This window comes from Solanum stenotomum, chromosome 12, assembly GCF_019186545.1.
Source record: "Solanum stenotomum isolate F172 chromosome 12, ASM1918654v1, whole genome shotgun sequence".
Taxonomy (NCBI): Eukaryota; Viridiplantae; Streptophyta; class Magnoliopsida; order Solanales; family Solanaceae; genus Solanum; species Solanum stenotomum.
The window spans coordinates 15,857,054-15,872,345 of NC_064293.1; the positions used below are offsets into that span (position 1 = coordinate 15,857,054).

The following is a 15,292-nucleotide window of genomic DNA, read 5'->3' on the forward strand; positions in this document are numbered from 1 at the left end:
TATATATATATATATATATATATATTGATACAATTATGTTTATCGAATATATATTGTATTCTGATATAATTTGTTGATTGAATATGACAATGAATATTAATTATTAGGTCAAACAAATGTATAAAAAAAATCTTAGGTGAATACGGACTAATATATACGATGTAAAATTATTAGGAAATTGCAAACAAATGTATATTATATGCATACGAATTTCAATTATAACGAAAAATAATAATTAACCAACATATATGCAAAACTCAACAATAACAAAGAACAAAGAACAAATTTGCAGGTGTATACATATTTTATATCGATTTCATATACGAAAAATGTGAGGAACATTCTAACCCTTGATCGAGATATACATATTTCATACACACAATTTTGAGCGAATTTTTTTTTATATGTTTTGTAAACTAAAAACTTTTTGTTACTTTTTGTAAATATATTTCTCAGCATATATATATACCGGCAATTCTCGTTTTTTCTTTAAATTGTCAAAGCTCAAGACAAGATAAATGATTTAAAGCATGTATCTGGCTCTTTCAAGTCGTTAAACAATCTACTTATCTATGCATTATGAGGTTTGTATTAGGGAAAATCTATACAATTAGGTAAACATAAGTTTTATATTTATTTCTTAAAGTTTTACTTCAAAATTATTATCTAACAAAGGTACTTATTATTTTAAGAGCAAATTTATATGGTTATATCCAATCTCTTATTTCACGCATAATTAGAAATTATATTTGACTAATTTTTTTCCTCTATCTTTCTCTTAGCTATGCTATCTGTAATTCTCTATCACACCGTGATGACATCAATTTAGCACAATTTACTTTTAATTTGTTCAAGTTCAAATTAGAGATTTTTCTAAATTTGTGTTTTTTGTGGTTATATATTTATATCAGATAAAGATTTTAATTAACGGCAAGTGTATCAACACGTATTTCTTCTCATAATTTCAAGACTGTTGATGAGGGAAAGTCGTCCATACATAAAGTATCAAAGAGATATGTGATAACTTTAATGTATCCACCGTATCGTGATATATTGTATATCAAAAAGGTATCATGATACATCATCTATTGAAAATGTATCAATGTATCATTATGTAATGTATTGGAGATATATCATGATCTTTCATCTATTAGAAATGTATCATGATATATCATCCATTAGAAATGTATCATGATATAATATTTCAAAAAGGTGTCATGATACATCATATATCAGAAAGATATCATGATACCATCAATTACATAATCTATGTAATTGTTGTTCTCTGTGTTTTAGATTCCAAAATGTTGAATCAGAACTTGAATAGTAGACATAGTTAATAAACCACAACAATAAACTAACTTTGATACTTCAATCCACAACCACCAATAAACAAAAAGAAAATGAAGCCAACGCGGTAAGTAAGAATTGCTAAATTTTGTTTTTGATTTTATCTAGGGACAGATTGTTACTAGTATCTCGTTTAGAATTAATTCTACATCAAATCAATAACGTAAATTCCATAAATTGATGTAATTGATCATATTGTTGCCTTAATTATTTGGATTAGTTAAGGAATTGCATTTGTGATACTGTAGATATTGAAATTTTGTGCGACTCTACAAGACATGTTTAACTTGAGTTGGACTCTACAAAGTGTGTTTAATTTCAATTCGAATTTTTGGGCTACTCAACCCTAAACCTTAGTTCATGCCTGTATAAAGGGTATTATAATTCCTTGAAAAGGCATTTCGAAAATTCCACCACAAATTCATGGAATATTCATAACGAGATCAAAATCTCAAATATTCCTCAAATTCATGGAATATCTTTAGATCAAATCCAAATAGTCTTAATTTGAGAAATACGCCACTAACAGCCCTCAAATTATGAAGATCAAGCTCAAATCATCCTAATTTGAGAAATAAGCCACTAACGGGGCCCTCAAATTAAGAAGATCAAGTCCAAATCATCTTAATTCGAGAAATACTTCACTAACGACCCTCGATTTATAGAAATCAAGTCCAAATCATCCATGTCCGGGAAATACGCCACTAACGGCCCTCGAATCATGGATAAATCTTATGAGAGAAGAATCAAGGGAGGAACAAAATAACACCCACACTATTATCAATAAAACATTCTTGTTTCTTCAGATTTTATTTGTGTGGTTGATTTATTTTCCATGTGTTTACAATTTGTTGCAAACAAATTGGCACGCCTAGTAGGACCAAATTTGTCCTTCATCTCTTCTCTCACAAATTTGATTTCACAAAACCGCAAAGGTGGAAGAATAAGTACTTCAAGCCTTGTCTTTGAGTTTCAACAAGTCTACACTCTGACAAGCCTTGTAGCAGGGGGCATTTGTAAACATTGAAATTTTGTGAGACTCTACAAGACGTGTTTAACATGAGTTGGACTCTACAAAGTGTGTTCAATTCCAATTAGGATTCTTGGGATACTCAACCCTAAACCCTAGTTCATGCCTATATAAAGGGTACTATATTCCCTTGAAAAGGCATCTCAAAAATTCCACCACAAATTCATGGAATATTCATAAAGAGATCAAATTCAAATAATCTTAATTCGAGAAATATGCTACTAACGTCCCTCGAGTTATGAAGATCAAGTCCAAACCATCATAGTTCGAGAAATACGTCACTAACGGTCCTCGAATTATAGAAATCAAGTCCAAATCATCCAAGTTCGGGAAATATGCATCTAACGGCCCTCGAATCATGGATAAATCTTAAGAGAGAAGAATCAAGAGAGGAACATATTTGTACCCATATTGATTTATCAATAAACTATTCTTGTTTCTTCAAATTTTATTTATGATTGATTTATTTTTCATATGTTTAAAATTTGTTGCAAACATATACTTTTTTTTTTTTTTGGTTAACTTTTCAGTTTCATTGATATAAAAAAAGAGTTACATCATTGGGCTTAATGCCCAAGTCCAAACAGACAGAGAATTAATAAAGAAAGTAGTAAACAAAAGGGCCTATTACAGACATTTTCCTTGTATTTCTCCCAACTCATCACTTTCCGTTAGCTTAGGTTTCCTAATTGCCATTTTCATCATCTCCTCGATTTCTCCCAGCTGCAACACTCCCATCGTGGTTGAACCACCATTTGTGCCAAGGTTTGTTTTCCAAACATTTTCCGCCAAGGTTTGTTTTCCAAACATTTTCCAATTCTTCTTTCATCCATGTTTGTTGTCTTATACCGTCTGATTTGCAGGTGGTGCTTGATTGAATTGCAGCTTCAATCCGCCTCCTCTAGACAATGTTCTTCCAGGTTTACACTTCCCTTTTCCCTTAGATCCCACTTTTGCCGATTCCATTTTGTTGGCTGGAATAGCCTCGGCTATAAAGCATTTCACATTTTTGTTGTCTCCTTCTTTCAATGCAAATGTTGTATATGTGTTGCTGTAGTCTTCCCTTCCCCATTCTCCCATCTATGGTGATACTCTCAAATATGGGGTGTTTAATTTGTCACTGTTAATTATTCTCCTCCCTCTTATATCCATGCTTTGAAAACTTGTGTATATGCAATTACCTTCTTCAATGGCCTTATTTGCTAAGTAATCCGCTAACTGATTCCCTTCCCTCATAATATGTTGGAATTTTAGTTGTTTTCCTTTAAGACATGCTTTTATTTCCTCAACTGTATCTGCTATGTTCCACGGTATTGCCCATTCTCCTGTTAGCACTTTGTTCATTAGCATCGAGTCTGTTTGCATGATAAGTTGGTTGTGGTTTTGCTGCTTACAGTGCTTGCTTGCTTCTAGGACCGCTTTAGCTTCTGCCACTGTACTTGTAGTACTCTCAATAGTTGCTCCCTCTGCATGTAAGATATCCCCTTTATCACTCCTTAAACAGAAAGCATAGGAACTTACTCCTGGATTTCCTCTAGACGCTCCATCCGTATTATATTTAACCCAACCCTCAGGATGGTATTCCCACTTAACCATTATGGTCTTCATGATTGTCCTATTCTTCTCCAATTCCTCTAGCATATCTGCCCACCTTCCTGGTACATTCATATGGGGCCTTCTTACCTTAATCAAAATATACATGTTTTTGGTAACATTATGAATGATTCTTGGTAGTGATATGCCCTTCCCTTCATGTTTGTTCTTGTTCCTTCTTCTCCATAATTCCCATATAATAAAGCCTGGTAATGCTCTATAATACGATTTTATATCAGTCCTGCATTGTGCTCCCCACCATTTCATGATGCTTTCCCTTAAAGATATTCCTTCTATATTGATACCTGCAAAAGAGGAAAAGTAGGACCATGTCCTGTTAGCAATATCTGATCTCCTGAACACATGTGACAGTGTCTCTTGATCAGGTTGTACACAACACCAACACTTGGATGGGCCTGCAATGCCCCATCTCCTTACTCTGTCATCCACTGGTATCATAAACTTCCAAAGTCTCCACATTAAAAAGGATATTTTGAAAGGTAAACCCTTGATCCATATCCTTTTATATATTCGATTAGGCTCTTCTTTTTGTCGAATGTAATCCTAGGCTGACTTGACTGAAAAAATTCCCTTTGTTTCTAACATCCAACATGGTTTATCATTCTCATTTCTCCCTCGGGGTGGTTTAATGTTACATATAATATGCTCTGCCAGTTCAGTTGGAAGTATCTCCCTAACAACTTTCTCATTCCATTCATCCCCATTGGTAATATCGTCTATATTCTCATATCTGTTATCCCACTCAAAATCTTCCCCTGTGATTGTATAAAGATCTCCCAGCCCTGTCCAATTATCATGCCATAGTGACGAAGATCCTCTCCTTATTTGCCACAAGATCTGATGTTCTACTAGTTCTCTAGCCTGTAACATTTTCTTCCAGACTTGTGATCCTCCTCCCCCAATCTTCCACATTACTACATTAGGATGATTCCTCTTGCAGTATTTATTCTTTATGTGATCACTCCAAATAGATCTTTTAGTTCTAAAATTCCACCATAACTTGCAAAAAAGAGCCATGGATATATCCTTCATTTGTCTAAAACCCAGTCCACCCTCTACCTCAGGTAAACATAAATTTCTCCATCTACTCCAGTGCCTCCCTTTTCCTCCAATACAACTACTCCAAAAAAATTGAGCCAACATTTTTTCTATTTGGATTAGTACATTAATAGAGGGATTCATAACTGACAAGCAATGAATTGGAGTGCTTTGTAAAACATGTTTTATCAGGATTGCCCTTCCTCCATATGACAAAAGTCTGCCCTTCCAGCCTTGAATTTTCGTCCCTATTATCTGAATTAAAGGTTGGTAATACGCCTTTTGTTTCCTTTTATAAAAAATGGGACAACCTAGGTAATTGAAAGGAAATTCCTTTCTCAAAATCCCAGTTGCCACTTCAGCCACAACTGTTTCCCCTCCTGACACTTTATGATGTAAATAAATAGCACTTTTATCTTTATTCACCTTCTGCCCTGATATATCTTCATATTCTCTAAGAGTATCACTAATCAACTTCATTGTTCCTATGTCTGCTTTGCACATGATGATCATGTCATCTGCAAAGGCCATGTGATTTAACTTGAGGCTTCCCCTAGGCATGCCAAATCGTTTAAATTCCTTCTTCTGCATGATAACATTTAGGGATCTAGACATGACTTCTGCTGCCAGTATAAACAAAGTGGGAGAAAGTGGATCCCCTTGTTTAAGACCTCTAGAAGATTTAAAAAAACCTTTTGGCTGCCCATTCAATAAAATCGAGTACCAATTGTAGCTAATCAGCCTATACACCATATCTATGATTCTATCTCCAAATCCCAATCTTCTCAGTACTCTGCTAAGATATAACCATTCTACTCTGTCATATGCCTTNCCAATCTTCTCAGTACTCTGCTAAGATATAACCATTCTACTCTGTCATATGCCTTTATCATATCTAGCTTAATGACCATGTTAGGTGTTTTTTCTCTTTTCCCTATCTCTTCCTGTACCACCAATACATTCTCCGCTATACTCCTCCCCTGTATGAATCCTGCTTGCTCCGGAGATATAATTCGTGGGAGTACTACTTTAATTCTTTCATGAATTATCCTTGAGAAGATTTTATTCACAAAATTACTCAATGATATAGGCCTCAAGTCCGAGAATGTGCTGACAATTATCTTTTTCGGTATGAGAACCAAATTAGTGTGAGTGATATACCTTGGTAGGTCAGCACCACATACAAAAGCCTTAACCATTTTGTGGATATCCTCCCCAATAATTTCCCAAGAGCTTTGATAAAAGGCTCCTGTCATCCCATCTGGTCCTCCAGCACTATTTTTGTTTAGTCCCATGATTGCCCTCCTTACTTCATCTATAGTTGGCATGGCTTCCATTTCCTCGTTCATATTACTAGTGATAACCCTTGGCAGCTCCTCCAGCATTCCAAATTCTTTGCTAGCCCCTTCTTGTCTTGTGAACTGATTAACATTAAAATTCACTGCTGCCTCGGCAATATCTATTTGTTCTTCCATCCAGTCTCCTTCCTTATTTTGAATTCTATTCACCCGTAACCTGCTTCTTCTGCCCTTGACCAGTGTATGAAAGAACTTAGTAATTTCTTTCCCCTTCTTTAAACCACTCCATTCTCGCTTTTTGTTTCCAGAATTCCTCCTCCCTATTGAGTTGTTTTTTTAGTTCTGCTTGAGCGCGATGCAATATTTCCCTATTCTCTGTCGTTGGGAACCTTTCAAATTGAGTCTCCTTGACCTTTATTATTTCCTCAAGAGTGACAATTTCTTGAAATATATTGCCAAATGTTTCCTTACTCCACTGCGTTAAGGCCTTTTTGACTCTTTTAAGCTTATGGTGAAACAAGATAAAAGGATCACCTTCAAAATCCGCCTTCCAATTATTCTTCACCACTTCCATGAAAGATCTCTCCTTTAGCCAAAAGTTTAAGAACCTAAAAGGTTTGATCACCTTCTCCCTGCTGGATTTGAAAGTTACTGATAGGGGTGCATGATCTGATCCACTTCTCACCATGTGTTCTACTTCTAAGACTGGAAAGATATCTTGTACTTTATCATTAGTGAGTACTCTATCCAATCTTTTGAAAATACACTCCTCGTTAGTTCTGCCATTCCACCAAGTATATTTGCCTCCTTTGAAACCTCTATCCTCCAGATTACAAACATTCAAGCAGTGATTGAAATCCCTTACCTCCTCCTCCGTGACTGTTCGACCCCCAAATTTCTCACTTTCATTGCAAATAACATTGAAATCCCCTCCTATTACCCAAGGAATGTTTACTGTATTAGCTAAATCTGCAATTGATTCCCATAGACTTAACCTTTCCCCTTGACTACACTTGGCATATACCATCGAGACCATTACATCCGTACCCATTACTGTATTACTCATTTTTATAGTTAGCATTTGTTCTTCATCACGCATAATCTCATATTCCATTGCCCTGTCTATGAAAAACCAAATTTTCCCATTAAAGTTTGCCACTGCATATTGCATTCCTAATCTCCTCCTATAGTCCTCCAGATCTTGTCTATCTTCAAACGGTTCCATTAATCCCACAAAGTAGTATTGATGTCTCTTATGCATCTGAATAAGCCTAGTAAACGCCTTTTGAGTATTTACCGACCTAATATTCCATATTAGAGCTCTTATTGATACTTAGAGTTTTTTATAATCACTCTCTTTGATTGCCTGGATGAGGCCTGCACCCCTACCGTATCTTTAGCACTGTGATTTTTCTGTCTAGTATGTGTATCCTTTAGTTTGCCTACATGCTTAGGCGATAAGTCCCCTTCTATTGCAACCTTATTAATGCTCGTCATTAATTCTCCCTTATCCTGATTGGTCCCATGTTCCTCACCACCACTGTGATTATCATGAAAGGCTAGAGGTAGAACTTCTTCATTCTACATTTCATATACTACTATTGTCCCTTTATTTTGCTATGCATCTTCTGCTCCTTTCAATTCTATTCCCTCCCCTTGATTGCCATACTGTTCGTGTTCCAGGCTTTGTGTTAGTCCACTCTCCACGTCATTCTCCTTCTGCTTGATAGATTTCCCTGCCTTTTCTTCACATTGTTTTTCCTTTGCTTGTTGATCACATGTATTCCTACTTTCTGTAAAGGTTTTATTAACCCATTCTTTTGTGCCCTCTTCAATAATTTTGTCCAGTTTGTCTGCTGGATCAGTCTCATCATCCTCTCTTAGTGCGTCAAAGATATTTCCATCATGATAGTCTATTTCACCTTCAATGCGCCCCGTTTTATCTCTTTTATACTTATTTCTTCTGCTTACCATCCATTCTTGTTTATTTTGTTTGTTCCCAACAACCCTTCCACTTGCTAGTATTCGTCTTTGCTCAGCTGCTGTACCCAGTTTCTCTGTTTCTTTCTCCTGCCCATCAGCTTTATCCCTTACATCCAACAATTCTGGGTATAGTGCCCAACAATTGTGTTCATCATGCCCTTGTAGGCAACACTCATTACAGTACTTTGGTAAATAGTCATATTGAATATTAATCCACTTGCTTTTGATATGTCCCGTGATATCATCTTCCTTATTTATTTTCACTCTTTGGGGAAGCCTTGCCGTCAGATCCACTTCAATTTTGACTCTGGCGCAGCTTGGCCTGGTTTGATTCTTTGTCGCTATATCCACAGTAAGAGGTTTTCCAACTGCACTTGCTATCGAGAAGATTGCTTCCTTGGCAAAGAAGTTTGGTGGAAGATCTGGGAAAGAAATCCATGCTACACCAATGGTAGTTTTGACCTCCGGTTCAAACCATGTATCCCATTTAAGCGTTCTCATCTGCCAATAGTTTTCCTTCGCCTTAATATAGAATGCCGCTGTTGATAATAGTTGCACATAATCCTCCATCGTAGTAAGTCTTATTAGAATGTACCTCGTGTCTAGAACTCCTATTGTACATTCACTTTTGATTCCACATTGTCCTGGTATCGATCTCCTTAATTCTTGTATCTCCGGTTTGCCATATGAAAATTTGCCAATAATGGCATACTGTAGATTCTCTTGGGCAATGAGTGATTTGACTTCCGACGTTTTCCACGTAATGCTAGGTTCGCCATGAATAATTATTACTTGTTTAGGGGAAACTTTAGGAATCAGGGGAGTAGTGGGTTTTGGGTTAAGGATTTTTGCATATTGGGTAGGTTTTGGTTCTAGAAGGGTTGGTTGTGCTCCAAGTTTGTTGTGTATGGGGAGAGGTGGAAATTCCTCCGGTGGAAAAATCCCACCGGCGGTGGTTTTGGTCATGATGGCCGCCACTGGTGTTAGGTTTTTTCGTATTAAGTTTAAACATATACAATTACACTAAAATTTCGATTTAAAAAATAGTGATTTTTTGTTATATAAAAAGCAAAAAACTCACCGAACATTATAATATACACCTATACTATAGCCTTTTATGAAAATTTCTCTTGTATTAATAAGTTCAATTTAAAAATCTTAGTCTTCAATAGACATTGGAAAGTTTTAAATATCAACCATTTTTTTTTTTCAAATAAGAAATAGTTATTAAAACTATAAAGTTGATTCACAAGTTGAACTAGTGAAACAATTAGAGTACTAAGTAAACAAAACTATTTTCAAACTATTTTCAAATAAGATATATCTGTTTTAGCCGCAAAATATTTAAATTCACCAATTAACTATATTTGTGGATTTTTCGAAATGCTTCATACCTTCTTAGGGAGATTACTTGAACCGTTACCCCTACTTTCTTAGGTTTTCAAAATAACGTTTTGTTGTACTTTTTCAATATAATTTCCTAATTTTTAAAATAATTAGGTGTCCGTCCACTCTATTTATAGCAAGGTCATGAGATGTTTTTAATTGAGTTTAACAATGAATCACAATGATTTATAGTTCTGTATGTAATTGATTACGATTAATTAAATTAGGTATAATTGTACGAAATAATGTAGCATTTACATCATATTTCACAAAAATAAAATAAATTTGGTCTTAAAACGCATCACATCGAACCACAAAATAAGTGTGAGAATCTGAGAAATCTAACGTATAATAATTTGATATGATTTATCGATATAGACTATTGACATAATTAATTGAATTTGATAAATTAAAAACTCGAACTAACCCAAATTATGTACAACCCCAATTAAAGTTATAGAATAGTTGTCACGATCCAGACTGTCGTGATTGGCATCCACGCTAATCCTCCGGTGGGAGAACCATTCCTACAACTCAAACTAACAAATTTTAAGAAAACTAAGGCATTTAAAGATACAGAAGCAGGTTTAAATGTAGAAATTATATCGAGTTTCCATAAACTCTAAGGTTTAAACAAATAACTAACCAAACTAATGCAGAAATTCAACCCCTTGAACCTGAAAGTCAATGTACCAAAACTCTAACAAGATTTCATAAGTCTAAACGAGAAAAACATCTACAGAACTAGTCTAAGTCCGAATCGGATGGACTAGACAACAAGAGTACTCAAGGCAGTCCGGAAGAACTGGCTCACCCTTTAATTCGAATCTGCGATCACTGATCTTCTAAACGAGCTCTGTCAATAGCCGCCGGAAGATGCCCTATACTCAACAAAAATAAGAGCAAGTGCAGTATCAGTACACAACCACCGTGTACTGGTAGGATCATGCAGCTATCCCAATAAGTGTAACATACATTAGTCAATACAACAGTATAATCACATGCACATATCGAACATATACGATATCATCAACATATACGAACAATGAACAACTTCACGATTCTCGCATATCACAACTATATCAATTTAGAGTAACATATATACTGTCTTCCAATATCAATCATCATTAGATATGAACAAACACATCACAAGTAAATACACAACATAATTCAATGGTCCTCTCACGAAACCCAATTCAAACAGTTAGCATATCGAAACATGGTATTCGATCCCATAATTATGCCGGAACGTGGCAATCGATCCAATAGTTATGTCGGAACGTGACAACCGATCCCATAGTTATCTTGGAACGTGGCAACCGATCTAAGTTAGTTATGCCGGAACGTGGTAGCCGATCCCATATTTATGCCAGAACGTGGCAATCAATCCCAGTTAGTGTGTCAGATCATCCGCCCATTCAACAACCACAATCACAATGTATATTCTCACAATCATACAACAAGAGGTGATTCATGACATACACTTATTCAATTATCCTAATTTACAACAAGTGTGATCAATAATGCAACATTCTCATACATACATGTATCATAATGAAGCAAGAACAAACATACATCACACAATCATAGAATCACAACCATCACCTACTTCGAAACAAACTTGAAACCCTAAAAAACTTGATCCTTCCTTTTCCGGATTTGTTATTTTTGGTCTACAAACAATCAATATAATACGAGAATCAATAAACAATCACTAATTATCCGAATTACTAACAATTTTATGAACCCTAGATCATACCCATGATCCCAATTATCCAATTTAGGGTTGTTTCCATCATAGAATCTGTAACAAAACCCTCCCCCATTAATATTCACCCATTTTATTACGTTCTACGTATCGAAGAACGGATTCGGGGAGTGAAAAGCTTACCTTTAGCCTCAAGAATGGTGAAAAACGAGTAGGAGTCACCCGGGGTTTGTTCCTTAGCTCTAAAAGTCGAAAAGTGTATAATGAGGTCGTTTAGGGGTTTATTAACGACTTTAATTCACGTCGAGCCCACCACAACGGCCACCACCCAGCCACAGCAACCCCGTCAAAGCGGCGCCAATGCGGCATTCTTGAACCAGAGAGCTAATTCAAGAATTCCAAAATTCCCATTTCACAACACACCTCTAACCCACGACGCTCAGAAAAATACCCTTTACGCCAAGATCGATTTTGGGAGTTCTACTCACCCGAATTCAATTCCGTAAAGTCGTACGGATTCCTTAACGAGTTATCTATCCCCTCATGAAATCAAAAACACAAATACTTCACTCGATTGTTACCAGATTTCCCTACACCTCAAAGACTCCAATTTCGTCCAAATTTGGACTAGGTTGGAAAATTTCAAAATACTACGAAAAAGTTTTCCGGCCCCAAATTTTCCCCCGTTGGCCTTTCTATAACGACGGAAACAGGTTGTTACAGTAGTAGATGAGAAACAAATTGCGAAGTTTTCAAGAAAGTACTTTGGCGCTCTATGTAACCATTATATTTCAAAGGTTTAAATATGACATCCGTTAAAATTTTGGCTCAGTTATGTCATTTTTGTTTGAGAAAAGGCTCATTCATGCAATTATTTGTTAACTAAAATGGCATAGATGAACCAAACTTTTAACGATTGACATATATGAGCCTTTTCTCAAAGTTTGATGGCATATTTGAGCATTTTCTCTTTTAAAAATGATTTAATTAATGATGTGATCAAATCAAATTGACCACGTATAAAAAAATTATTTTGCAAAATCGAAACTTTTTTAAGTTAACAAATAATGGCATGGACAAGCCTTTTCTCAAATAGAAATGACATAAGGCTAAAGTATTCATTACCCCCCTGAACTTGAAGCTTTTTATTCGGTGTACACCTAACCTATATTCCGTTTTAATTACCCCCTGAACTTGTTTATTCTTCCATCGCGTACACCTTTATTGTCCACCTGGCGTAGAAATTGACAACACACTCTACTAGGCACGTGAGGAAGTGATTTTTTGCCACATCATAAAGCTGCAACGGTAAAAAAAACATAAAATCTCCATTTTTCTTTAATATTTGGCATATTTTAAACGAAAAATAGGGTAAAATGTAAATGAAAAGTAAATGAAACAAAGATTAACACTTACTTGGTAAGAATTTCAGACAAATTTGAAATTTAATCGACCAAGTTTACGTCTAGAAAAACCCAAATCCAGAAAGAGTTTCGCGAAATCAGCCCTTATTCAAAAATAACTTTTAAACAATGAATGTTTGATATTTATTTTTTGCATATTAATTTATCTAGGTGGAAATCCACATCACCACTTTTGATAGCTGTCGCGCGCGTGTAGTCACAATAGGAGCAGGTGGGCAAAAAAGGTGTACGTGATGGAGGAATAAACAAGTTCAGGGGGTAATTAAAACGGAATATAGTTTAGGTGTACACCGAATAAAAAGCTTCAAGTTCAGGGGAGTAATGAATACTTTAGCCATGACATAAATGAGTCATACTTTTAACGGATCGGATGAGATAAATAAACCTTTTCTCAATGACATATTTGAGTCTTTTTCTTATTTTAGATTAATTAAGTATCACTCGTTAGGTGGTCCTTTAATTTGTTGAAGAAAAAAAAAATCCTTGATTGGGAAACTTCATAATTAGATCTCAATGTAAAATAAATAATTGCATGTAGATCAAGTCTACGTAGTGTTTCATAATTCTTAATTCCAAGTTGTTTGATACTTTAAAACAATTCACACTTAATTGACGTCAAGTAAAAACAACATAGGCAATTATGTATGGCAAGGAAACTTCCGTGGATAGCAATAGAATTATATATATATATATATATATATATATATATATATATATAATAACGAACTTTGTAAAATGTTTTTAGGGTGAGGTTCAATTAATAGTTGTTAGAGAGTTTTTTAAAAATAGAATTATATATAAAGACCTAGAACATAGTCTTTTAAAATAACTTAAGAGCTTTTTTGACTCTGTCGCTAAAAAATAGTTATTTTTAGAAGCACTTTTTAAAATGACTTTTTAGAGAAGCACTTTTGAAATAAACAATTTATGTTTGATTAATTTATTTGAAAAATATTTTTCATAAGCAAATGGCGTTTGATTATCTTTGTTTAAAAGTGTTTTTGAGAGTCAAATTACGAAAAAGGACAATTATTAATGTATTTTTAATATTAAAATTAGTTTATAGAGTTTAAATATCTATTATAAAAAAGTTAATTAAAACTTTATTTTTATTAAATTAAAATGTACATATTTAAATTTTTAATCAATACTATACCTTTTTTTCGAAGGATTGAAATCTTTAATTGTTTTTTTTTTTCTAACCTTACAAAAATATTGTTATTATCTTTTCTTCCAATTCTGGAAAATTATATGTAAAATATAAAATAATAATATATAAACCTAAAATAAAATATACAATTTATTATATAAAAATAAAAATATAATTCTTAAATGAAATTTTACCAAACTTATATGATATATTAATTAATTAATAAGAGATATATAGGTAAATATGTATATATGAAAGAGATATTTGAGTCTTGAGAAAAATAATTTTTTGTTTTTGCTTCTGATTTTTAAAAAAACAGAATTTTTTAGTTTCTTTCCAACATCAGAAAAATTGTTTCTGCTTCTATTTAAAAACACTTTTACTGATTTGTCAAACATGTAATTTTTTTAACAAAAGTGTTTTTTCTCTCAAAATAAGTGATTCTGACCTCCCAACAACAATGCTAAACAATCTCTTAGTGTATGTTTTCAATGTGACGTTCAATTTATTACACTCTCATAATGGTGTGTGTAATACACTTTCTTTTATTTAAAAAAATTGTCACATCACACTTCACATGGACAAAACATTTCACCTTGACAAAAAATAAATTAAATTAAATTATAGGTATTAGTTAAAGATTAAAATATGACTATTCTAAAAACAAAGGGGAAAAGGGTCAAATATGCCCCTAAACTATGCAAAAATGTCTAGATATACCCCTTTTGAAGTTTGGCTCATTTGTGCCCTCGCGGTCCAACTTATCGCCCATATATGCCCTTGTAGACGTTAGTTGTTTTTGTTGGAAATAACCAACTCATTGTTCTTTTCTTTAAATAACAAATGAAATTGCCACATCCCCTTTTAATTACCACATGTCATTTATTTATATTAAAAAATGAATACACCCCTTTTAAATAGGATATCCGATTCGTAAATCCTATCCGACCATATATGCCCTTGTACACCTCTTTTTAATCTGAACAAATAAAAGTGGATAACTATGTTTAGCATAATGGACAAGTAAAAATAATTATAGAAAAGATAGTTAGTCAAAACTTTTGTGGATAGAAATAGAATTTAAAATAATTACGTAGTGCATGTTTTGAATGTGAGGTCCAATTAATATGTTTATTATACATTAGCAAGTAGAATAATTTTCAACGCGGAGTTGTTACACGTTCCAATGCTATTAAAAAATTAATCACGTTCCTTAAACGTGGTTTTACGAAGTTAATAATTTGATTTAGTTATTAATAGTAGCCTAATGGCTGGTATAAATTCAACAAAACATACCGTTGATATTCCTAT

The 15,292-nt window shown here is 34.0% G+C and overlaps 1 protein-coding gene across 1 annotated transcript; it reads right to left on the reverse strand.

Annotated features, from left to right (window-relative positions):
* Nucleotides 1-3,460: 3,460 nt before the first annotated feature.
* LOC125847158 (uncharacterized) lies at nucleotides 3,461-4,453 on the reverse strand. The gene has a single exon (XM_049526842.1). It carries the CDS (start codon nucleotides 4,451-4,453, stop codon nucleotides 3,461-3,463), a length of 993 nt encoding a protein of 330 aa, XP_049382799.1.
* Between the last annotated feature and the right edge of the window lie 10,839 nt (nucleotides 4,454-15,292).